The sequence below is a fragment of the Cydia strobilella genome, chromosome Z (assembly GCF_947568885.1).
Source record: "Cydia strobilella chromosome Z, ilCydStro3.1, whole genome shotgun sequence".
Taxonomy (NCBI): Eukaryota; Metazoa; Arthropoda; class Insecta; order Lepidoptera; family Tortricidae; genus Cydia; species Cydia strobilella.
Window position 1 is genome coordinate 6,414,423 of NC_086068.1, and position 27,644 is coordinate 6,442,066.

Consider the following 27,644-nt stretch of genomic DNA (forward strand, 5'->3'; position numbering starts at 1 on the left):
TTGCTGTCCATTCCGCAATAGCAGTAGGTATAGAAAATAGTCCACCTAAGATAACTGCACCGACTCTGACAGAACAAAGTGTGCAGATGTCATTATAAACCTCATGCGCCTGCACACTTTGTCTTTACAAATATCATGCAGAGTTGACTTGGTCCGACTCAACATGTTAGGGCACAGAATAAATAATAGTACTAGGTACAGAAGATTCACTGTCTAACATAACGCGTCTATTACGACAGATATGACCGCTAGGTGGCGCATGCGCGAACAGGCGTCCGTTCCGTAGCGGTGCGCGGCAATTACAATGGCTAGACCTCAGAACTGGGGGCGGTCGCATGTACTTGTAGCGGCGCGACGAAATCGCGGAGTGAATCACGCCTAGTTAGGGTAGGTTTATAACTGTTTTATGGATCGTATGTCGACCATGATGTCGCCGCAGCGCAAGCGGCTTATAAATCGCTTTGGTATACACGTGATGATCCCAATACCGTGTCGCGACCCGGCCTGGCCCGGATGGCACTGCGTTGTCGAAACCGAGCACTTTCTTATATTACACTAAACCTGTACGGATATGATGGTTGTTCTTGTCTACGTGACAGCGGGATAAAACGGTGTCCGTCACTTTCTATCCCGCGGTGTCAAAAAGTGACAGTTATTTTATCACGTGGATAAAGACATCCATAATACATACAGCCCAATATCAACCTTCGTGCATTGCGACAAGGTTCAAGATGACATTAAAAGTAACACCATTTTAAGTCTCAGTGAGTTCACTAGATGGCGTTGCGGATTTATTTCCAAGCGTGAGACCTTTCTATGAGGTGCTTTCCTCAATAAAGACGAAGGATGGTGTATATTGTTATTAGCCAAAACGGTGAAGTCTTTTAGGAAATCCCAAATATAAATGTCGATAAAAATTTGCAATTTGGTGATTTACATATAAGAAATTGCTCGGATTCACACCATCAACAAACATTTTCACACAAATTTTATTTGAGTGACAATTCGATATCGCTTAGGTACAAATCATGATTATTATATAATATATTAGTATACCTTATCACTACGATTATTAATATTTACATAATTTTATAAGTTAAATCTTTGTTAATAGCTATTTCGTTACTATGATTAATTATTATTACGTTGCATATACAGTTTAATGTAAGCCTATAGTTCAAGTATAGTGCGTTACCCATAATCCATTTCTTATTATTAAATGATAATCCTTATTGCATTGACATAAGACTATTACGATGTGTTAAACGCCTCGGTTGTGAAACGTCTACATTTTTAATTACATAATCAAGACGAGTCTACACACAATCTCTTTGCTCCCAATAGCTCTTTCGATCCCAATAGGAAAAAATAAGTGCACCAAAATTTTTCGTTGCTTCCATTCCGTTACCGCATACAAAGTCAAACGGAATGGAAATAAAAATGTTAGGACACATTTTATCTCCTGTTAAAATAGAAAGAGCTCATGATTCTGAGTAGAAATAACATGAGATTTTCCAAATAAAAAAAGTTTAGTGTATAAGTTCGAATAAAATTGCCCAGGTACCTCTTATATTTTACAGACTAAGTTGCTTCACGAGGCGATACCCTTGAGACATGCCTCGTTCTATATGGACCTATTTACTTTCATCGTCGCTTGACGTACTTTTCATGTAATTTTTTTTTACTTAAAGCAGCATTTTCCAAACTATGGGTTGCGAGCGAATATTGAGTGGGCCCTGAAACTACTAGGGCATCTTAACGTTACAAATAATATTTTATGCCCCCTTTTTAAGACGGCCAAGAGGTGGGTCCCGAATTTGGCAGTTTATGTTAGGTGGGTCGGAGCCCTGTCAACTTTGGGAACCACTGATCTAAAGCATCATGGACGTGCAATTTTCAGGTTAGTCAGTACACTATAACTTTTTTAGCCATAAAATTATGCGATGAGGCCTCTGCGGGCTCTGATCAGACTGATCTAACGAATCTAGATTTCTAGTCTACTGCAGTTCTACAGAAGGTTCAACCGCACAGTGGTGACGCCATACTTGTAGTTGGACATGATAATGATGCTTTAGATCCATCATGGACGTGCAATTTTCAGTTCAGTACACTATAACTTTTTTTGCCATAAAATTATGCGATGAGGCCTCTGCGGGCTCTGATCAGACTGATCTAACGAATATATATTTCTAGTCTACTGCAGATCTACAGAAGGTTCAACCGCACAGTGGTGACGCCATACTTGTAGTTGGACATGATAATGATGCTTTATATCCATCATGGACGTGCAATTTTCAGTTCAGTACACTATAACTTTTTTAGCCATAAAATTATGCGATGAGGCCTCTGCGGGCTCTGATCAGACTGATCTAACGAATATATATTTCTAGTCTACTGCAGATCTACAGAAAGGTTCAACCGCACAGTGGTGACGCCATACTCTGTTTATCGGCGATAATTTTATTGTTCTAACAAAAATCTATGAAATTTATTAAGGGTCTTGTCTGTTCAGGACTATCCCTCCCAAATGTTACTATTATTTGGAAACAGAAAATTCTCATGTCTAACCACAAGTAGGTATGGCGGCGTTCCACAGAGCACCGTCTAATGTGTTGACCCGATGGTCTAAAAAGGAAGCCCAATTAACCAGCTTCATTATTGGATAGAAGCAAATACTGTCATTTCTACCTATGTGTGTGAAATGATATGATTTCATACACATTCCTACTCTTCGTCTGGTTCACCATTCATCGCATTTTTAACATTCCTTTAACTTTCCTACTATGCAAAGGAATCCCTAAATATCTAAATAAAGCCGAAAACCATTGAAGTAATAATACAATTAAAAGTATATATTATTAATCTGTTATTAATTATTTAAATTTAAAAATGAAGCCTAACTAAACCGTCTTTTTAAAAAGTTAACGGAAATCTCCTTACTAAACACAAACAGTCAGGGGTTTTTGACAGTTTGCACTGTCATTGTAAATTTCTTCCCGTGACAGTTCGCGACATCAGCGTTCCAGCACTACGTATCACATCAGGGTGTAGAGCGATCAACAAACTTTAAGCCCCTTGAGCGCTTTACGTCGTAAACAAAAACGTCACTCACACAGCAAGGTGACGGTGACGGGCGCAAGCGACCTAATGTAAACCTTACTTGAAAGAGTGAAGGTTACTTTGATAGCGTAGCCTCGAACCATGATAAGGAAGAATTTTTATTTTATATTTTGCCATGACTTCTGTTTAAAATAAGGAAGATTAAGTTACAATTCATTTGAGGATTTTCATAGAAGACTTGTTTAAACAACATTGGGAAAAGGTACCTACTGTAAGGTAAATGGGTAAGTGTGGCTGTGGAAAAAGTGTAACTGGCCTTCATACCGGGGCCTGTTTACACTAAACGCAAGTAGCAAATCGCTGCCCCAATATTACAGGGTTCTATGTTACATTTTCAAGATAGTTGAAATTCGACTTAATGTCACTACGATAAAGTTCAAATCTCAGTTCGATAAAAGTGAAACATAGAATCCTGTAATATTGGGGCAGCGAAATGTTAGTTCACAAACACTAATCAATGTGTAAACGGGCCCTAATGTCCAGCCACACTTATCCGTATTGACCTTCCTATTTATTAAATTTAATTGGTAGTTTAGATAATATTCATATAATCACTAGAATTTAGAAAACTTTCTGTTACACAGCTTATATGTAATTTCATCAGATCTAATTTTGAAATATGTATTTCAGTATCCCAAAGATTATATACAGTAGCTCAGATCATAACATTCCTGTGGTTTGTGTCTGATATTTATACCCTTTGCCGTCGTACATAATTAATTAATTATATACAACAGAAAAGCAGGGATATGGTTTGTTTTACTTGTAGCTGTAATATTTACGTAAAACAATTCGCTTCAAGCAATCTCAAATTAAAAACTAAATAAATTGTAAGTTTAATTTGAGAATTCATTTTACTAATTGAGAGAAGCAAAACATATATTATCATCGTAAGGCCCAATGTTCATCACAATGTGTACTCTGTTTCAATCTAATTTGAACCTTACACTAACTGAATTAAGTAGCATTTCTTTTGTTACATTCTTTTCTGAAACAAACGAAAGTCACCCTAATCTTCTATACAACAAGGTTCAAATTAAAAATAGGGAAACTTTGTATGGTGGGCCTTACGAGGTTATGTATTGGCCTACTGATGAGTTTGGCTACGCCTTAACCATCGACGCCTTTAGAGGGATTTTAATTTTTTTTGTGTATACCGTATACTTAGAATAAATTGGAAGTTTAAATTCGCTGCCGCGGTACTAAGCAATCTAAGCATGTCAAATTCTAGATGGAAATTTAACTTATCTAGATATACTAAGTTAATGTAATAGACTTGCCGGCGAAACCGCTCTCTTCAATTTTTACATAATTATCCTTAGTCGGACGAACCACGCTTTTAGTCCTGTTTTTTCCTTGCTTTTCACTCCGCAGTGTTGCTTTATGCTGTCTCGATGTATTAGGTACCTGTAAATATAGATGCATATATAAGTAAAGATGGATGCATAAATGCTCCGATAGCGCCTTGTCCGCATGGGCGTCGTCAAAAACTTTCAAATCGTCACGGCGTCTTAATGGGTTGAATTTGAAAAAAATCATTATGGTGCATCTCCATCTCGACTAAAGAGTGTTTCAAATTGGAAGCTCTAAAAAAGTGAAAGGTAGGTAGGCAACTGTTTAGCCTGTTCTAAAACTTGTAAAACAATTTTTAATATTGGAACTGTTTTTAGAATACCCTCCGCCCGCGGCCTCGATCCCATATTAACCCAATCATCTATTTCGTCATCATGGGTTACATAAGGTATCGTCCGGCGGACTGATAGTCAGTGGGCCCCTTTTTTCATAAAATTTAGCAAACGTTTATTAAAATATGTTGTCACTTTTTAACCCCTGACGCAAAAACAGGGGTGTAATATGCTGAACGCCAATATCTGTCCGTCTATCTGTGGCTTCGTAGCTCTCCAACGGATGGACCGATTTCGATGCAGTTTTTTTAAGTGAAAGAGAGTTTTCTTGCGGTGGTTCTTAGCTATGTTTGATCCATCAGTTTGAAGAGTATCAGCTTTTCCGAAATGATGTTAAGCATTTTTAGCATAAAATAGATTTTTTTAAACTTTCAATTTCAATTCAGTTATTTGTATGTCTTTCCCATCACGGAAAAATGGTGTTCCGGATGTTTGGGAGTCGTGCGCGGAGCCGAAGCCAACACGTAGAGACACTTTGACACTTTAATGAAAGGTAAGGGGTACACCGAGCGGATGTTGTCCATGCCCGTGTCATGGTATTTGACATTATATTTCAACAAAATTTTATATTCTGCAAGTTAATTATGTTGTTGTTTTGTCTGTATTTGTAAATAAAATTGTTATTTAATCAAAATTTTTATATTTAGGCTAGTTTGTAAGATTTGCATGTTGTGCATGAACGGCTAAGAGGATGGACTTTTTTACAAATATAATGTACCAACTTTTGTAACTCCTTTTTTTTGCAAATAAATTATTATGAATTATGACGCACGCAGAGGCAGCAGTTATTATTATTAACAAACACAAATGGGAAGGGCGAAATTCTAAATATAAGTTTTTTGTTTTCCTTTTATAATATGTAATCCAGTGACATGCCATACGATAAATAAATAACAAAGAGGATATAATAAGATAGAGCGGTACTGTCATAGTAAATTTTGTAACCACTGTAAATTCACTGCCATCTATCGACATACTTTTAAACTAAAAATGAAGATTTATAAAAATACGTTAAAATGTATTTAAATATGGATAAATGATTTTTTTTATTTGCATTAGCTATTTTTATATGATTTTGACTCATGTTTTTTCACTGATATGCGTTAAAATTATAAATAACAAACGAAACTGTCAACGCCCTCTATACGAGAGTAGGCCAAAACTAGTGGCGCCATCTGATCGAGAATCAAATTTTCGTGATTTTCGAGGCACGTTTTTTCCTTAGACTGTATCCATCTCGGAGTTATATCTATCTTTGATAAATAATAGACACAAATGTCAAAATGACAGTTAACGACAAACGATTACCAAGGGCTTACCAAAACTAGTAGCGCCCTCTGAACGAGAATCAAATTTTCTTTATTTTCGAGGCACGTTTTTTCCTTAGACTGTATCCATCTATTACGGAGTTATATCTATCTTTGTTGATACGATATTCATATTGCTTTTTAATAAAATTACAAATTTTACATGTCATAAATATTAATAAGTAAGTATATGTCAGTTTAATCACAATTCATTTAAAATAACTATTATCAATTGAAGTAAAATATAATAGAACAAACTACTAACCCATAAATTCTAACATCAATTCATTACCAGAGCACCAACGCTTAAATAATGAATATAGTCTCCTGATTCTTCAGTAGGAAGTCGGTGAATGCGTTGATGGGCGCGATAGCTTGCAGGGACATCTGGCCGTTGGGCGGCCAGGCGAGGTTCGGACCGAACACAACCGCGAGGTTGCTGCTAGTCATTTTGTTTAGGCAGCTCCGGTCTTGTACCTGGAGGGGTAACCGTTAAGAAATTGGCGTACTTTTCGGAAGAGCCATAAGGTACATTGGGGTAATTTTTGAATGCGGGATAATTTAGAAAACTCAATCTATCTACTAAACTAGAAGAGCTTTCTACTGTAGCAACAGTGAGCTAGACGCATTAGTTAGCGTTGTAGTTGCTAAAAGCGGGATTTACATTACGAAATTAATGTCGTGACAGTAGTTCTACCAACAGTTTCACGTGCAATTTAATAATTTTGTAATGCATTAGCGATTATCAAAATAAATGGGCTTTCGAAGGCACCCCAATGCACCTTACTCCGTTGTTTAAGATTAGAATTTTTCTAACCTCAAAAGTAGTGGTATTTAGTATTTAGCTTTTTCTTCCAAAATGTTAGGGTTCCTATGATATCTAATATTGCGATGCAATAATATGTAAACAACACTAATTCAGTGCATAGTTACTCAGATTTAATTTTGGAGGAAAACAGTTACTTTACTTTTGGGGTTATAAAATTTCTAACACGGAAAAAAACGGGGTACTTATAGCAGCAGTGACAATATTAAGTCATTTTAAAGAAGCATGAATCAAAATGGCATGTCTAGTGTTTTATAATATCTTAAATGGAGAGAATAATAAAGATTATATTTAAAAAATATATTAAGACTAACTATAATTTTTAGACTTTGACTTATATCTGGAATTTGTATTAATTTAATACAATTGGTCCTATAAAAACATTTGATCTTCATAAAAACGAGCAAGATTGAGGCCATAGACATAAATTTATCACTTATCACCTAATCTAATTGAACATTAATCATGGTCGCGTTTTTGTCACTTGTCATATCATGCGTCACTTTCGCACTTACGTACTTATTAGAGCGTGACAGGTATGGTGACAAATGATAGACAGCCGTCCATCTTAGCCCCGCGGGCCGTATGCTTGTTTGTCCCCGATGTGGTATAAAAACAAACATATTTGAACAAAGTAAGGGAATCTCATCGTAAACTTACTTACTTCAATAATAGTACTAGGTACAGAAGATTCACTCTCTAACAAAACGCGTCTATTACGACAAATATGACCGCTAGGTGGCGCATACGCGAACAGGATTCCGTTTAGTAGCGGTGCGCGGCAATTACTATCCTCAGAACTGGGGGCGGCCGCATGTACTTGTAGCGGAGCGACGAAATCGCCGAGTGAGTCACGCCTGGCGTAGTTACAATTACTTCGGTTATCACAGTTCTCTTTCTGATTTTCTTGTGACATAATATGATGTACTGCACCTACCCCTACACCTCTCTTTCTGTGGGTAAAATGCCTTACCTTCCATAAGAATTGTATGATGTACTTCAATAGTTTATAGTTGTTCGGCGGGAGCCATTCTAGGATGAGTATTTTCACATGCCTCGGCTTGTCGCGGTTCGACCACACTGCGAAAATAAATACCGGGTTACTCGACTTATTATCTAGGACTAAAACCTTATTTACAAATAATAATCTTTACACACTTGACATACAAGAGATCAGCTCCACCCAGCCAAGCATTCAGCCGCTTTGTGGCCCACCACAGGAACTTCTCACCATCCACCTCGGTAAAACCGTAGTTACACCTTAGTAGAGTTCCCTATTTAATTTCTTAGTCTTAATTTAACTTTAAGTATACACAAGTGGTGTTTGCCTATAATTAGCTGTGCAATAAGCTTAAGAATCGAATGTAACAACGTAACCTAACAATGTATAATTGTAACCGCTGTTGTCAGACCTTTTAAATAAATAAAAATTATAAAAATGTTTAACGTGCTTTCAGAGAGTGCTTTTAGATTTCGGTAGTATAGTGTGAAATACATATCAAAAATCTCTGTAGGTATGAATATGTAAATAAGTACAGTAATATGTTAGTTGTACTCTAAAATTGGTATTTAAATATTGGTCCATTCATTTATGGCAAAAAAGAGTGATTTACAGCTGTTTTAAATATTTTCAATCATTACAATGGCTCACATTAAAAACATAACAAAATAGTCCGCCATTATCTGCGTATCTTATGTTTCCTTTTATTGTCAGGTACTTACATTGGAACTTCAAGATCTCCTCATAAAGGTCAAACGTCAGTAATGGCTCCTCTAGATATCTGAGGAAAGTCTTAAGCAGCACCGCGACGTTGTCTAGATCGCTTCTGAAGGATATCGGTTCGCCGCGATTGCAGTCTCTGGGGCCCTTTTATCACGTGCAATGTACGGGTACTTACATTGGAACTTCAAGATCTCCTCATAAAGGTCAAACGTCAGTAATGGCTCCTCCAGATATCTAAGGAAGGTCTTAAGCAGCACCGCGGCGTTGTGTGGATTGTCTTTGAAGGATATCGGCTCGCCGCGGTTGCAGAGTCTCTGGAGCTCTTTTATCACGGAAATGTTCACTGATCGACGGAATATACCCTCAGTTTCTAATGCTGTAAAAGAAAATAGTTATTTGTGCAACAAGAGAGGAAAGTTGGTTTCTCGCACTCGCAAGTGTTTATTTTGAGTCCCGAGAAAGCGAAAGATCATATAATTGAATCACGAGCGAAGCGAGTGATTCTAAGTTAGGATCTTGAGCGTAGCGAGACTCAAAAACACGAGATGTAAAATAACTTTGCTCTCGTGTTGCACACATAATTTTTCACCTCAGTAGTGAGAACATATTAAAGGTTAAAATGTACATAAAATTAAAAAAAATGTAATAAAAGTATGAAGTGGCAGTTCGTGGCCTTCACTAAATTGAAAAGTTATTTTTTAATACAGTTGCTCAAAAAGTGCTACTTTTCGTGGCTGTTTAGCGTGCGGAAAGTTGGTTTTCGCGAACAAGTGCTTTTTATTTTCCAATTTTTTTAAATTTTTACTTGTTCCAATTCATGACTACTTATTGATGAGTGTTAATTTTAGTTTCATTTAAACGTCGTAATCAACATAAAAACCTACTGTTAATGTAAGAATACGAAAAATATGCATATTTCATATTTTATTACTTACCTCTTCATCATTATAAGTATTATAACACGTTTATTTTTTAATGTTGAAAAACCGTTTTTAATAAGTTGTCTGAATGGAACGGAACGCCTGTCAAAGAAGAGGCGTATTTTCTTACTGCAAGAATGTTTTAAGTATCCAAAAGCAACATTCGATATTGTTTTTATAAATATACGATACACAAATAATCATAAATAACGATATTTAGGTAATAATAGTACAATGTTTTAATATTTACAATTGTTTCTGTCTTATAGAACATGCATTTGAAAAAAAATAAACTTTCATTGAAGTGGGTTCAATAATAATAACAATAACAAAATCTATTCTAGTCGAATAAAAGCTAGACAAACACTTCTTTATAATGTCAATGTCAATGATTAATAATATAAAAGTTTCGAATTCCGTTCCTTACTTGTTGCTTTTCTTATTTTTTCGCAACTGTATTAAAAAACGTCGTTCGATACACGTGCGGAAATGTCATTCTTCAGTCGTCCCGGTCGTGAGGTAATGACATACTTTCCGCACTAGCATCGAAATGTACTATTGTTTCACTCCCGGGAGGGAGTGACGAAAGTAGGCTTGTTCGAGCTGCCGAGGTGAAAAATATTTCTACACAAAAAGCGGCTTTGAAGGCGTATCATGCGTTTTTCCAATTACACGTCCTCTGTGGATTAGCTGTATGGGGTAGTTGTATCGAAGTCCATCGTCTGTTTATACTACAAAAGACACACGTACGTGTTTTAGTTGGCAGAAAGGATGGCAAAAAAAATAAGTGCATTCCCGTTGCCAGGTTTTCGGATTATATTGAATAAAAGATCCCATAGTAAAAGATGCTCTGTATAATCCCAAAACCTCCCTGGCAACGGGAATGCACTTATTTCTTAGCCACCGTGTATAATAAGAGCTCTGCAAACTAATTTGCCGGCATGTAAATACATTTCCTGCAAAAAATAACTCGAATAGCGACTTGATATCGTCACTCCTTGGAAAATAAAAAGTTGCAAATTGTTCTGTCAATAAAAATAGATGTGGTAACTATACAATATGGGATGCATAGAGTTACTGCGTTTTAATTTTTTTCAAAGAACTGACGATTACAATATGAGTAGGGTAGGGTAGGAAACAGTAGCTCAGCTCGAACAGTGGCTCAGTCGCCCCAATATCGCCAATATCATGTTGGAATTAGGTTGAGTGTGCCACTGTACCCAACTATTTTTTTCAAGCCACTGTTTCCTACCCTACCCTAAGTAATTTAATTGTACTCACCATCCGGCTGCGAAAGGAACTCCACACACTGCCTCACCACCGGCGGTATGGCATCCACCATGTTAGAATTGTTCTCCTTTATAAACTGCAGCGACACCCCAAACTGTTGCGTCGGTGGCGGTGAGAGACCATCCTTACTATTGTCTGTCTGTTCCGCTATCGGTTGCTTTTCCAATATTAGTTTGGCAGCTTCAGCAGCTTTTGGGTTTTTGGAGAGTAGTTGTTGGTCGTACCTGTGAAAGACAGGCCAAATTAAATCTTAGTGAAATTCGGCTACTTTCATCTCATTACTTCAAAATATAGTAAGTAGAGAACAAGTAAAGCGAAACAAAATGAAGATGAAATACGATATCTTTTGTACATTTTGAAACTAACTTCGTTAAGAAATAAAATGCTCAAAGTATACAAGTTTAATGTAGAGAAGACCGACATGTACAGTACCAGTCAAAAGTTTAAGCTCACCCTTTGTTTTCGATACAAACGAGTAGTTTTGTGCTAATTGCAGTTCGGATGTCAAAATTTGTTATCAACTGATCCGTTATTGTTTCCAGAGATGTGTTTGATTAGTCGAACACAATTTACGTACATTTCTAAACAACTCATTCCGCAAAATCTTAAAGGCATGACGGGTTAGAATTAGAATCACAACGAATTGCATCGGTGGGGACACCCGACGTGTCCGACGTGTGTGCGTATGACTCCATATATTATCACTGCCTAAACTTGTTTCAGTTTCTCAGTCTAAGGTAACCGACATAGCTCTGAGCATTGTACGTTTAAAGCGGCAAGGCCATATGGCACAGCATTTGCCGTCATTATTATAAGATTTTAGGGAATGAGTTGTTTAGAAATCTACGTAAATTGTGTCTGACTAATCAAACACATCTCTGGAAACAATAACGGATCAGTTGGAAACAAATTTCGACATCCGAACTGCAAAAAATGATCGCACAAAAGACTCCACATTGACCTTAGACTATTGTTATTGATTTACTTTACTCGATGGCACAATAATATTATTATGAACATTAGCTTTCTTGCTTATTATAACTCGATGCATATTCTATTTTAGGTCACATGAATACTCACTCAGTAACCTGCTCTGGTATCCTCAACTTATCCAAATCCACATGCGGGTGCAGCTCGTGTAGGTAGTTAAAATACATGACCTTCCTCCCAAACTTCACGCTTATGGCCGGCTTTAACATCTGCATGACTATCCTTATAAAGTTAGTTGGGTGAACCAGGTACAGGGCTTTAAGGTTTTTCTTGTATTTCCTGTCGAAGGCCTTGTAGGCCTTCCAGAGCCAGGATGTGGGCGGTTTGTTGTTCCTTGTGAGGCCGTAGTGTAGGTACACCAGGCTGTAGTCTTGCTCGACGTATTTGTCCAGGGTGCACATCAGGTACCTGAAATCATCGACAAGTTTAGTGTGGTGACTATGGGATGGCTTTTTAGAGTAATGGTAAAAACAATTTAAGAACCAAAACGTCTCAGCCGGGCTAGCACATGATTGGCGCGACAGTATCTCGCCGCGAGATAGACTACCCGTCCCTCTTTAATACATACAGTTAGTAAAAAACGAGTTATATTTTACTTCAATTAAGGCGTAATTAGAGTGACAGAGAAAAATGCCCGCAATTTGCGAACTTCGGTGTTCGCGGTAGGCCCTCTGACGTACTTAAGTAGCTTGTCTGGGGGCAGCTCCTTATTGGAGGGCAGCCGGCAGGCGGACACAACGATGATGCGTCGTCCGAACGCGTCGTCGCCCACCACTTCCACCAATCGGCTCTCGTCAAGCTCCGTGAAGGTGTCGTCAAGCGTCGTTGCCGCTATCTGTATGCAATCAATAATCTGTGAGAATGAGAAGACTTGTATTATGTACAATCAAAGAACAAAAAATCGCACGCAATAACACGCCATACACGGATCACGGGACGGGATGGCTACACGGGAGTCCTCGTAGGCATAACTGGATTAACCAAGTAATTGAGTCGATGCATCGGAGATTTGACAAATGATCGTTTTAACTTGTTAATAGAGACGTCCTAGTGTCCTTTCTAAGACACTAAAAATATTTGCAACATATGTTGAGACGGTTTCCTTTACATACCATCTATACATACATATTATAAAAAGTTTTTCACGGAACGTACGATCGAACGTATTTCAGTCAGTCTCGGTACAAACAGTACTTTTTGTACCGAGACTGAGGTTTGAGGTTTACTGAAGTAGCATGACAAATATACGAACGTTTCCGAGAAGATACGATGGAAAACAATTATGCACTACATCTGTATGTTGGCGATAAACTCGAAAACTACTGAACGGATTTTCATGCGGTTTTCACCTATCGATAGAGCAATTCTTGAGGAAGGTTTAGGTGCCTATATAAATTATTAAGGTTTAATATCAAGTCGCGATTGCTGTATGAAGTCGTGCCGTGCGGTGCGACTTTTGAAAAGTTATTCTAGACATGTATTTCTTAACTAACTCTACATACCTACATATTCTTCTTCTTCAGGTGCCTCTATAACTAGTGAAGGTTAATAGCAGACCTACATATGTGTAACTGTTACTGTCCGGATAACCCGGACCACCTCGCCGTATCAGTTGCACGATCAATAGTCTTATCTACATATCACATCACATGTAAGCGCTGGCGGCCAAGCTATAAAAGTATCACATGACCCGTAAAGTCCGTAGCTTAAACACTAATTTTGCACCGATTTGAATAGAACAAAGTGAGGGGGTGCCATTGTAAACGACATATTTTCATACACATTTATATGACATTGTCACAATCTTGGTCTGGCTCAAGCTATTGTTTTTATTTTGTACTTGGATGCACTTGGTTTTGGACCTGTGCACTTTCGTTAAACCTTGTGTGTATTTCTGTTGAAATCTTATTTTTCAATATTCGTATTGTGTGAAAAACATAAAGCAAAAAAAAGTCCATAATTTTTATATCAACTTTGCGCAAATAAGTTGGCGATTGACAACAAAAATTGTTTAGCAAATACAATAAATTTTTGCACGGAAATTGATCCAGCGAACTTTTGCACGGAAATTGACCCTCGAACATGCCTCTTATGCGGGCAGTACTAGTCGAAACACCCCGAGACAGGCCGAGAACGAGTGTGTACATAGTGTATAGGTACATAATGCTCCCATCTCGTCTCGCTCTTCCTCGTCTCGTCTTGCGCTTGAAGATTGGATCGGAGCGGTACTGAGACTGAAGACCGAGCCGGCATTACGGTTCGGTCACAATCACGGATCCGCGCGACGCTCCAGTGTGCAAACGGGACATCGCTATAATATGTGCATAGCGCCGTCTCGCTCTCACAGAAGCCTCGAAGCCCACTAACCTCGGTGTAGATCTCCTCGAGTTTGGCAGCCAGCTCCTCCTCGAAGTTCTCTTCAATGGTCCCATCGCTGGCCGACCGCTGTAGTAGGTTGTCGGGTATAACTAGTAGGTTGTCGGGTATATCCAGCAGTTCTGGTGGTAGATCTAGAGATACAAGTTAGAATCAGACCAAGCTCTTGGCAGCGAATTTGATAGCACAGACTGTGGAAGTGTTATTATAAACTTCAGACTTCTATTAAATTATGACGTTTAAAATAACACTTGCACAGTCTGCGGTATCATAATCGCTGAAGAGTTAGCTTGGTCAGGCGTGGCTCACTCGGCGATTTCGTGGTGTCGCTACAAGTACATGCGGCCCACACCAATTTTGGTGTCTAGCCATAGTAGTTGCCGCGCACCGCTACGGAAGTCGGAATGGACACCTGCTCGCGCTTGCCCCACCTATCGGTCATATCTGTCGTAATAGACGCGTTTTGTTAGAGAGTGAATCTTCTGTAGGTACCTAGTAGGTACTATTATTTAATCTGTGCCAAGAGTACTGAGAGTAGAGTATTTGTAATGGCCTCCTATATGGTGGCTAGGATTTTATTTGTGGAAATGCTATAGTAAAAGTTGATCACAGAATGAAAACAAATAGCTTACATATATATAGTTTAATGGTAAGTACAGTAGCGGCAAATAATCTATCATATTTTTTTTAAACACATTTGCATATTTTTTTTTGTAATTTCTCAAAAACGGCTCTAGTGATTTCGACGAAATTTACAATATATTAGGGACGTATGAAAACGAAAATTCGATCAAACATTTTTAAAATAATTAGTTTGCCCAAGTTTTCGCGGTAGCCCGGTGGTTATTGAATTGTAAAGTAACGATTCGATTTAATTTTCAAACCAGAGGCTAACGAGGGCGAAACATCGATTCATCTAGGTTTTATTGTTGGTAAGATTCGCTTTCGAGTGTTTTCAAATAAGAAATTCAATGTGTGAAGTCCCCAATCCGCATTGTGCTAACGTGGCTGCCTGTTGTCACGTGCAATGGGACGTAAGTATACATATTTATGGCCGTGATGATGATACAATCATTGTTTACATGATATAAAGTTTAATTTCACGAATTTTCGAATGAATGGCTGCATAAAGATAGCAATATGATCGATTTTTTGCCGCCACTGTACCTACCACCTAGAAAATGTCACCCAGAGAGCCGACTGGGGCGAGAAAGCGACTAGCGATATACCATTTTCTCACGCAAGAAGCGTATGTATATGCAAATTTAAATAATCTGTGAATAATTTAGTGCTTCGCTCCGTACATAACTTTGTTAATGGAGCACTTATGGGATCACTTCGGTCTTGCAATTTTTTTTTTGTTTTCGTTTTTTTCTCGCTCAATCAACACTCGTCCGTAAAGAAAATGTATAATACTTATTAAATTATTATTGTTTTAACAGTTATTTTTATATTGTATAGGTAATTTTTTTGTTATTTTATGGGTGATTGCCTGAAATAAAAAAATTCATACTCGCTTTTCGCGGCTGGCCGGATATATTTAGCACATTATGATCAGCAATTCAGCAGGCTGTTCTATCATTATAGATATTGCTGTTGTGAAAATACATTAGAATTAAAGAAATCGGAATCATTTTTGTTAAAAAAATAGAAATCTACTTGAACACAATAGAGACAAATATTATTAGAGATGCCACGAATATTCGGCAAATATTCGGTATTCGGCCACTTTGCCGAATATCTCATACATCTACCTAAAAAGATAATTACACGATAAAAATAACCGCAAACCACTAAATTTAATCTTTAAAATGTTTTCTTGGAAAGTTGTTAAATACGAAGACTGTTTTTTTTTTTGAGAATTTGTTGGTTACTAATAATTTTATTTTTATCATGGGTTGACTCTTGACTACATTCACTAGTTCTGAGCAACAAAAATTAAATATTAACAAATGTTGTGCTTTGTTGGCGAACAGTTTTCATAATAAATGTGACTCAAAATGTACAAATGTTATATTCGGTGACCGAATATTCGGCGCTACGGCCGAGAAAGAGGTCGAATATTTGGTATTCGGCCAAAACCACTATTCGGGGAATATATTATAACAAAATTTCGACCGTTTGGTTACCAACTACAATTGTCACTCTAATAAAAACCAAAATCATAATGCACTTGCACAGTCGATCCATATCTTTGTGTGCATTTAGGTTTTAATTTGTACCTAAAACATGCTTTTATGCCACGAATTCGGCAACTGTTCGGTATTCGGCCTATTTGGCCAATTTGCCAAATATTCGATATTCGACCGAATGTTTCTTACTATTCGGCCGAATACCGAATATCTGTTGCATCTACATCAAAAGACTAAAAGAAATATATCTTAGCAAACGTTGTGGTTTGTTGGCGAACAGTTTTTATAATAATTGTGACTCAAAATGTTCGCATGTCAGAGCCGAGAGACAGGCCGAATATTCGGTATCCGGCCAAACCACTAATCGGGGCGTCTCTACCTAAAAGACCAGTGGCATAGCCAGGATTGGACGAAGCGGCCCCTCGCTCTCGGCCTCGCACTTAACGGGGCCCCGCGGGAGCCAATCCTTTTTGTTACCATGGGAATGGAATACACATTGAAAGAAAAGGGCCTCGCAGAGGCGGCTTCACCCACGGCTAGATTACTTCAAGCAAAGATAGATATAACTCCGTAATAGATGGATACAGTCTAAGGAAAAAACGTGCCTCGAAAATCACGAAAATTTGATTCTCGATCAGAGGGCGCCATTAGTTTTGGCCTACACTCGTATAGAGGGCGTTGACGGTTTCGTTTGTTATTTATAATTTTAACGCATATCAGTGAAAGAACATGGGTCAAAATCATAAAAATAATTAATGCAAATAAAAAAAAACATTTATCCATATTTGAATACATTTTAACGTATTTTTATAAATATTTATTTTTAGTTTTAAAGTGTGTCGACAGATGGCAGTGAATTTACTGGGGTTACAAAATTTACTATGACAGTACCGCTCTAGTATACCTATAAGTTACTCTATGCTTCAAGCTACGCCATTAAACGCCAAGAACATTCTAGAAGCAAATGTACAAAATGTTTTGCCGGTTGGATTTAAACTATATATACATACATATAAGCTACCAGAAATTAAGCTCCATATCCTTCTTTCGAGAACCCAAGAGACAACTCTTATTTTTCTGCTTGTTTACGATTCACTCGTACCTATCCCTAAACCTTTATAACAACAACAAGTGCAAACAAAAATAGAAGTGGCTTTCCACAAACCATTCAAGAGCCTAAAACTGTCTGCAGCGTCTTTAAAGAATACATTTCCAACCTGCCGGGCACAGAGAATGGTTCCTTCAGACATAAATAAAGCAACAATAGATAGCCAGTAACGCGTAACGTGCCTTGATTACTCAATAATAGTCAGTTCATTCCACGAAGGCACCGACCTGACCTAGACTCTATTACGTCACGTTAAAGTCTAATTTCGGTTAATCCAACTTCGAGAGATCAATACGTAAAGTTCCATACAGGAAGCTGGAACTGGTGTCAGTTTCCGTTGGTTGGTTGCACTATCCTGTTCTAAGTATGGTAATGAGATAAGGACAGACTGTCAAATTTATCAGTTATTTTTTCATAGGGAGAGAAACCGACCGGTCGTTGTAGGTACATATTGGAAAAGGTCATTTGAATAAGCTTTAAAGGTTACGACCGTAACTAGACTATGACGGATTATGATTTTTAGGTATTAAAATTATTATAAAAGAGAATTTACTTATTATTGCTAACCTATTTTGAGATGACCTTTATTTTGTCCTAGCTTACGCCCACACCTTCGTCTGTGTAGGATTAGTATGTACTGCCCTTTTCAAAAATATTGCTTAAAAGTTGGTGTTAAAATGTGATTTTTCGTGTTAAAAAGTATCCTATGTTCTTTCTTAAGACTCAAATTGCTTCCAAATCGCTCCAGTGTTTTAAGCGTGAAGAGCTAATAGACAGACGGAGTTACTTTTGCAATTATAATAATAGTAGACATGATTAATAAAAACAGAGCAAAATTAGCTTTAAAAAAACGACTATTTTTGTACAGGATAGAGCAAAAAATACATTGACAAAAAAAAATTTGGAACCTTTTTCTTATTTACAAATCTTTTACAAAATAACATACAAAATTAAAACTAAAACCATTGAACTAAAACAAAACGTATTATCTTCAAAACATTCTCCTTTAGCTTTGATACACAAATGTAATAAATGTAGACCGTAAAACGAATAAGTGGATGCAGGGGCGTAGCTACAGAATATGGCGCCCGGGGCAGTCACCAATTTTGCGCCCCCTGACTGACTACTGACAAAAGTTTCCCTGCTGCTGCCTTTTGCCCATTCTGGCGCCCCCCCCTTGGATGGCGCCCGGGGCACTTGCCCCCCTGCCCCCCCCCCCCTAGTTACGCCACTGAGTGGCTGAGACAACAGAGCAAGGTCACTGATGTGGTAAAACGCGTAGCCAGTTTGAAGTGGTAATAGGCTGGTCATATAGCACGAAAGCACAGAATAAGTAATAGTATTATCATAACGAACACAAAGGTCGGCCTGTCCATGAACATGTCAAAAACTAAATTAATGACAAATAACTCTAAAGACCAAATCAAAATAAACGGAAATACAATAGAATATGTATCTGAGTATGTATACCTTGGTCAAATAATATCACCATCAGATCAGTCTAACAAGGAAATTGAAAAACGAATATCGAATGCATGGAAGAAATTTTGGTCATTAAAAGACCAACAAGCCAGAAATTTAAAGTTTTTAATATGTGCATTGTACCTGTACTCACCTATGGATGCCAAACTTGGGCACTTACGAAAAAACAAGAAAAAAGGCTCGCTACATGTCAAAACAACATGGAAAGAAGCGTGTTAAACATTAAACTCAAGGATAGAGTGAAATTGTCCATAATTAGAGCCAGATCTAAGTGTGGGAGAGTAGTCAAAAAGGTCAAGCAACAGAAGTGGCGGTGGACCGGTCACATCATCAGAGAAGGGCTAGAAAAGTGGACAAGAGACCTTATAGAGTGGTACCCAAGGGGGCACAAAAGGAAGAGAGGAAAGCCTACTCGTAGATGGTCAGATGACTTTAAAAGTATAGGCGGAGTGGACTGGACCAGGAAAGCAAGAGACCGCGATACCTGGAAGGACTTGGAAGAGGCCTATGTCGGAGGACAAGCTGAAGTAGTTGATGGGAACTAGAAAATAGTAAATAGTAATATATATATAATTATAGAGAAAAATAAGGTATATTTTTAAGTAGATTGTTACAAAACTTCAGAAATAAAGGCTATTTTTATTTTATTTTATTATCATAACGAAAGACCGATTCGTGGAGTAAACGACTACTCGAGTGGCGACCATGGGGGGAAGAGCGTCCTCAAAGAAGACCCCAGATGCGTTGGGAAAGGACTGCGGGGAAGAAGTGGTTCCAGGTTGCACAGAACCATGACGAGTGGCCCAAAATGCAGGAGGCCTACTACACCCGAAGGGTAGAAAGGGGCTAAAGAGAGAGAGAATACAAAATAGTTTAATTTGTTCTTAGGGTCATTCTACTAATTTTTTTAAAATTTATATTAATTATTTACATTCTACTAATTTACTGATGACATAACAATTTCAATGTAACACTTTAAGTACCTACAGTTGTTTGTGCTTTAACTAATAAATCTCCATTAAGCTAAATCTCTATTATCGTCATTGTGGTATATGTTAACAGTGACGTGTTGATACATCCATGCATTATATATGATGCATAAGCTTACAGAGCTAACCATTTCTGACGTCACGTAGACGTGACAGAGTTAATTGGATGGTGCACTACATGTAAGTAAAAGTGTTAACTGTTTTTTCTATTTTAAACTCATAAGTAAACAATAACTACTCACTATAACAATCATAAAAATAAAAACTAAGTGCACGATAAATATGTTTGTTTTTATTTCATAGTTTGCATAGATAAAGAAAAGTTTTATTCATATGTAGTATTAATAATTGAATGTTATTGTCTCCCAGTCATGTATTTGTATGTTACTCTTAGCCCATCACAGTGTTAATTGGTGCAATGCTTGCAAAAACAATAAATTATTATTATTATTATGTTCGTCCTTTACATAATCTCGGGACCATGGGGTCCCGGTCCCGGACATTTGGAAGGCGTGCGTGGGGCCGAAGCCAACACGCAGAGTCCCCTAGTAAAAAGATAATTTACTCTAAAAGGTGATGTGACACCAATCGACGATTATCCCTGTATGCACTATAGTAGTGCACCCAAGGACAAGCCCTGGTTAGTGCAGGACTATTGCAATGATAAGAAACAAAATAAACTAGGCTATTGTGTTGAGATGTTAGTGTACTGGTTACCGGGTCTATGGAAATACTATGGCACCTGCCCCAATCTATGTTTAAAAACACGAAAAAAATGGACAGGTGGTGACTCGCCAACTCACAATATGGGTCCCCGAAAACGGCCGCTCGCACGGAGCGACAAGGGGACAACATCGCGTGAGTGGCTCAGGGTGTGGAGAGGTGTGCACCGCTTTGTACCCAGTGGCTGTAAACACTCACAGCCACTGTGCCAACTCGCGTCTTATGCATATTTCACTTCCACCCTGCGAGCATATAGCTCTGACACCCCACACTGGACGGCCGGTAAAGGCAAGCCAGAGGTGAGAGTCCTGCGGCCCCTGCTCAGTGTTCACTCCAGCCGGCCAATGAAGGCAAGCCGGAGGGAGGGGCCTGACCGACTCTCGGGGGTATGGGACCCAAGGGACGTCACTTCCCGTTCAGCTCGCCACAAGCTGCCCTGGGGGCTTATTATTATTATTATTATTTGTAATGCAGGCAGGCAGTTTAAACAACTGATAATGCCTGTATCCAGAGTCATAAACCGTGTTCTCAGTGTTGAGTAGAATTTGCTTTGTGCTTATCTAATTTATTCTTAAACTCATTGACACAGAACACACACACACACACACACACACACAGAAATTGGTACAGAAGATTAAGCCGCAGGGGGCAGGGTCAGCCGCATTCGAGGGAAGCCAGTGCTGTCAAACTGGTTTAACTTGGCAGATATAATTAATACCAATTTATTTGTTAAATTATTAAAATGCAAGCGAAGCAAGCAATACATTAACTTCAAGATTAAGAGTCTCCGGCAAGCTCGGCCAAATTTCACCGTCCCATACAAACGAAGTTACATTCTCATTTTAAAAGTATGTGCTGGATTCTAATGAAACTTTGCACATACAATGACGGGAGGCACATCTAGGTCGGTAATTAGTTTATATAGCTATAGTATATAAAATAAACAAAATAGAGCAAAAACAAGTTTTGTATGAAAAACTTAAATTTGCTGTATTTTTTTAACTATTGTATCTGAACCTACATAAACTAATTACAGACCTAGTCATACCTTATCCTGTTGTAAGTACAAATATCAGAGCAATCTAGCTAGTCGTTTTAAAATGAGAGCGTAACTACATTTGTATGGAGAACCGAGCTTGCCGGGGACTCTTAAGCAATACCATTGCCAATAAAGTTGCAAAATGGGCAGTAGGTATGAAATCTCGTGTCTTTATCCAATATTTGCGTGATATGCACTAATGTGATTGCTTATGTTTATCTTTTCGCGCGCCATCTGACGCAAAACTGTGAATAAGGTGACCTTAAAACAACTTACCTAGATCATCGCTGGGTATGGGCTGCGTCAGCTCCGAGTCGTCGAACTCCAGCCTGGGCTCGTAGTCGTGGTAATCCGAAAGGCTGGTGAAGGACTCGTCCGCCTCCGCAGTGTTTCCGTGCATAACTGCGTACGTAGCACACAATCAGTAAAGTTTACCTACAAACGCACAAATATCTAGGATAATCCATACCTGAATATGCTCGCATGGGACTAACTTTTGGCTGATACTCGGACTCCATGGCTAGATAAATACAAATTCCTATTTTATTCGCTATTTATTTCACTTTTAGTCAGGGCGAACCAGATTTCGAGACACAAGACTCTGTCCTAACGGCAGTTTAAAGACGGAAACGGATATTCATCGCGTTATTACTAAATTTCAGTAAATCAATTACAAAGTGGGTAGATATTAGTTAAGTAAATATTAACGCCCGATTGAACACTCACTCACTACACAAGTACTTAGCATTTCTTCTTCGTTTTCCTATTTACGTCATTACGTCAAACTCTTGTCCAATCGGTACAATTCGCAATCTTCACATTTTTGTACAAATTTATATGTTGCGTCAGAAATGCCAACATATTAAGCGAGGTATTTACATTCTATAGATTAACAACGGCCATTCTTCAGGACTGTACAGGACGCACTCATACGTTAAAATGAGATAAGCAATACATGGTTTGCTGAGGGCCTACTGCAAACACCGAAGTTCTCGGGCACGGGGCATCTTTCTCTGTCACTTTAATTATGCCTTATAGTAAGGTGGTTTTTGGTCTAGAAGTCTTCTGTAAATCGATTTTCGCTCATGTCGTCGCAAATATGGACATATTTGGTATGTGCATTCAGTGCAAAGAATATAATACGTTTGTATGCAGCGTGGCACCTCGCTCCAGACATATATTATACTACTCTTTGCTCCAGACTATGCGGCGCGAAGCCGCGAACGAGTGTGTAGTCGATTTCACTGATTAGCGAACTAGATTCCACACTCACATTCGCGGCTTCGCGGCGCGATTCGCGCACGAGTGTGGAGGACCCTTAAGGATGTGTAGTTTTTTTTGTTTTTATTTACTAAGTATACAACCTTTGTTGGAAGAATTTATTTTTAATCTGTAAAAAAGTTGGTATGTCACTGTTGTCAGCAATGTCAGCTTGACTTTTCTTTTGTTGCTGTTCATGCTGTCGTGCGTTGTGCTTGGAATCTTGGAAATAACTTGAGACAAGCTCTAGCTTGTTTCTTGGAGTGTATTCTATCTTTATTTTATTTAATCTTTATTGCACAAAAGAAAAACTTATCGTACAAAAGGTGGACTTAATGCCAAAAGCATTCTCTACCGGTCAACCTTAACGTTTATAAGTAGTCGGAGCAAATTTGTTGCAGCTATCCAAATATCACGACGCATTACTGGTTGTGGAAGAGCCTTTAATCTACTAAATACTTTAGTGTGACTCTAACATGCTTGGTTATTCAAATGCCGGAATACCAGATAAGTCGTGGCAGCCCCCTGTCGCAGTGCTGGAAACATCGTAAGTCCCCCAAATCACAAAAACAAATTTCAGTCTCAAACAGGCTATCCATACTAAATATCTGTCCGTCTGTCTGTGTGTTACCTCTTCACGCTTAAACCGCTGAACCGATTTAGTTGAAATTTGGGCATAGAGATAGTTTGAGTCCCGGAGAAGGACATAGGATAGTTTTTATCCGGAAAGTCATCCCTTAAAGGGGCAAAAGCAGGGTGGAATTTAGATAATTAATGAAATGCCTGTAATTTGTGTAAACAATTAAGCATATGCTCCAATTGAATGATTGCTATTAGACTTTATCCAGGCGCTATCCTGACTCTAGCTGTGGTTACTAGGTCCACGCAGACGAAGTAGCGGGCAAAAGCTAGTCATTAATAATAATAATAATTAATTAGCCATAATTTATTTTTATGATAAACCTATGCTTGTGCTTATGTACTTTAGAAGTGTTAAATGGCGTTATTGTTAAGTTTAAGTATATAGTGTATGTCTGTGTATTGAGTTCCGATCACAATGCTATCCTAAAACTACTGTCGGACCTCCTAGTGGGAATTGTCTTAGGATGTAGGCTATATGTACTGTTTTAAGTTTGCCTGTAAATCTTATTAGCCTGTATCTGTTTTTTTTTCCCCAATAAAGAAAATAAAAAAATAATAATAAATTGATTGTTACAGGATGGGTGCTGTTGTTGTAGAAATGTACTGGAAGCATACTCCGTTAACCTGTCGAAACTTCATGGAGCTGGTTAGGCGAGGTTATTACAACAACACAAAGTTCCATCGCGTGATACGGGACTTCATGATCCAGGGTGGTGATCCCACAGGCACTGGAAAAGGTGGCCAGTCCATCTATGGCCCACAATTTGATGATGAAATAACCACAGACTTGAAACACACCGGTGCTGGTATATTATCTATGGCTAATGCGGGCCCTGACACGAATGGCTCACAGTTCTTCATTACTTTGGCACCAACTCAATGGCTAGATAATAAGCATAGTATATTTGGGCGGGTTCAAAGTGGTATGTCAGTAGTGAAACGAATAGGCCTTGTTGAGTGTGACAAGAATGATTGTCCGGTGGATGATGTGCGGATTGAGAGAGCATATATACCTAAGTAATAGAAGAATTTTCAATCAATGTGTGAATGTTTTGTGTTCAATTAAGTGCTAGTATTTTTTTCACCGTTTTTTAGGGTTCCGTACCCAAAGGGTAAAAACGGGGCCCTATTACTAAGACTCCTCAGTCCGTCTGTCTGTCTCTCTCTCTTTCTCTCTCTCTTTTTAGCCTTTTTCTACCCTTTGGGTGTAGGCCTCCTTCATTTTGCGCCATTCGTCGCGGTTCTGTGCGACTTGGAGCCACTGTTTCCCCGCAGTCTTCTTAATGTCGTCGTCCCAACGCATCTGGGGTCTACTTTGAGGACGCTCTTCCCCCCATGGTCGCCACTCGAGTAGTCGTTTGCTCCACGAATCGGTCTTCCGTGCTATATGACCAGCCCATTCCCACTTCAAATTGGCTTCGCGTTTTATAACATCATTGACTTTGCTCTGTTGTATCAGCCATTCATTTGTTTTACGGTCTCTCAATGTGATCCCCACCAATTTTCTCTCTAACGCCCGCTGGGCAACGCTCAATTTACGTAGTATGTGTTTGGTGAAAACCCAGGTTTCAGCTCCATAAGTGAGAACAGGCAGGATACATTGGTCAAATATGCGTGCTTTTTGTTCGGCCTTAGGGTTCATTTTGAAGGCAAACTCGAGATTTGAATAGGCTGCCCAGGCTAGTCGTACGCGTCTGTTGATCTCATTGGTTTGGTTCTTTTTTCCAGTCACTATCTCTTGTCCCAAATACACGTATTTATCGACAGTTTCGATGGCGGTATGGTTAACTGTGATATTCGCCTTGACATCTGTGTTGGTCATAACTTTTGTCTTGTCTAGATTCATTTCCAGCCCACACCGTATGGAAGCATCGCTGAGTTCTTGGATCATGCTTTGAAGTTCAGCGGGGTCACTTGCCAGCAAGACAATATCATCAGCGAACTGCAAATTATTCAAGCGACTACCCCATATATTCAATCTACGCTTTTCCCAGTTCAGGCTTTTTAAGATGTCCTCTAGCACCAGAGTAAACAGTTTTGGTGAAAGCGTATCACCTCGTACGCCCTTCTCAATCCGAACTGGCTCGGTCAGCGGGGGTAGGTTCACTTTTAGGGTGGCTCTCTTGTACATATTTTCGATTAGAGCAGTATATCGGTGATCTATGCGTGCATTTTGTAGTGATTCTATGACCGACCATGTTTCAACACTGTCAAATGCTTTTTTATAGTCTATAAATGCTAACCACAAAGGCATTTGATATTCAGTCGTCTTTTCTATAATGATTCTCATTGACAATATATGATCCAACGTGCTGCTACCACTTTTAAATCCGGCTTGCTCCATTGGCTGATATGAGTCAAGTTTTTTGGTAAGGCGTAGAGTAATGATCTTGGTAAAGAGTTTATACAGGTGTGAGAGCAGACTGATGGGGCGATAGTTGTTTAAATCTGCTTTATTCACAACCAAGAGAGCAGGCTGGTTTCAGGGCAGGTTTCAGCACCACTGATCACATACAAGCACTAGAACAGATAATAGAGAAGTATAAAGAGTTCAATAGGAACCTATATGTCGCCTTTATAGATTATAGCAAGGCATTTGATAGCATCAATCACAGCGCAATCTGGAATTCATTGAAACAGCTTAATGTGGACCAAAAATACATTAATATTATAAAGAATATATACGCGAAAAGCACTACCCGAGTCAAGCTGGAGACAAGAGGGAAACAGATAAGGATAGAAAGGGGAGTCCGACAAGGAGATCCCTTATCACCCAAGATCTTTATTGCTGTCTTGGAAATCATATTTCGGAATCTTAAATGGGAATCAAAAGGCATCAATCTGGAGGGCCAGTTAATAAACCATTTGAGATTTGCAGACGACATAGTCATAGTAGCTGAAACTGCAACAGAACTAAGAGAGCTTATAAACCAACTAGACGAAGAAAGAACCAAAGCAGGCTTACAAATGAACACAAATAAAACCAAAATAATGACAAACAGCAAACAAATACAAATAAATACATAGACTATGTAGACCAATATATATATATCTAGGAAAGCAACTGTCCTTCACAACAACAAACAACGAAGAAGAGGTAGAAAGGAGAGCCAACATAACCTGGAAGAAATTCTGGTCACTGCAAGAAATCCTAAAAGGCAAATACAGCTTAAACCTAAAAAAGATAGTGGCAGCTACATGGCTTCTACCGAGCCTGCTCTATGGGTGCCAAACATGGACTTTTACAGATAAAATAAAGAGAAAGATAAGAACCACCCAAAGAGCCATGGAGAGGAGCATGCTCAACATAAAAAAGACACAAAAAATAAAGAGTACATCTATAAGAGAAAAAACAAAGTTACAAGACGCACTAACTCAAGCCCTCAAATTAAAATGGCGGTGGGCAGGACATATCGCACGGTATAAAGACCATAGATGGATAATATTGGCAACGAAATGGAAAGGCCCTATTGGCAAAAGGAAAGTAGGAAAGCCATATAAACGATGGCTGGACGATATAAAAGAAACTGCAGGGAAAGACTGGCTAAACAAAGCGGAAGACAGGCAGAAATGGAGAGAATTGGAGGAGGCCTACACCCAAAGAGGGGTCCAAATTAAATAAATAGATAGTAAATAGAATACATAAACCTAACACTAACTACTAACTATAAGAAACTTACTAACCAATACGCTAAAACTTTCTAATGTAACAAAATTGTAAATTGGAAATAAAAGGCTTTTTTATTTATTATTTATTTATTTATTATGTGCACAACTAAGAATGCTACAAATCAGAAAACAGTCCCATTAGCAAATATGTCACACAAGCCATCATTTTATTATATTTTGATAGTGGTGCTGGGTTTGTAACTATTGTAATGTTCAGAGGTCGGACAAATCATTGCAAAACCATCAAAAATCATTTATAATTTAAAAATGCCCCGAGCGCAGGCTAGTTAGTGGCGCGCCCGAGCTAGTTTAGGAACCATGACCTCCAATGAGGGCTATCGTTTTTTTGCTCACCAGTTGGCG

The 27,644-nt window shown here is 38.5% G+C and overlaps 2 protein-coding genes across 2 annotated transcripts; one reads left to right on the forward strand and one right to left on the reverse strand.

The window, feature by feature from the left end:
• Positions 1–1,381: 1,381 nt before the first annotated feature.
• LOC134754310 (rho GTPase-activating protein 1) lies at positions 1,382–22,540 on the reverse strand. The gene is made up of 10 exons (XM_063690555.1): positions 22,180–22,540; positions 21,987–22,112; positions 14,229–14,371; positions 12,542–12,696; positions 11,952–12,269; positions 10,863–11,095; positions 8,837–9,037; positions 7,912–8,018; positions 6,378–6,589; positions 1,382–4,527 (listed from the first exon to the last, which is right to left on the reverse strand). Exons 1-9 carry the CDS (start codon positions 22,226–22,228, stop codon positions 6,419–6,421), a joined length of 1,503 nt encoding a protein of 500 aa, XP_063546625.1. The 5' UTR covers positions 22,229–22,540; the 3' UTR covers positions 1,382–4,527; positions 6,378–6,418.
• Positions 22,541–23,168: 628 nt separating this feature from the next.
• Positions 23,169–27,644, forward strand: LOC134753899 (peptidyl-prolyl cis-trans isomerase-like 1). The gene is made up of 2 exons (XM_063689863.1): positions 23,169–23,517; positions 24,189–27,644. The coding sequence occupies exons 1-2, from the start codon at positions 23,447–23,449 to the stop codon at positions 24,631–24,633; spliced, it is 516 nt and encodes a 171-aa protein (XP_063545933.1). The 5' UTR covers positions 23,169–23,446; the 3' UTR covers positions 24,634–27,644.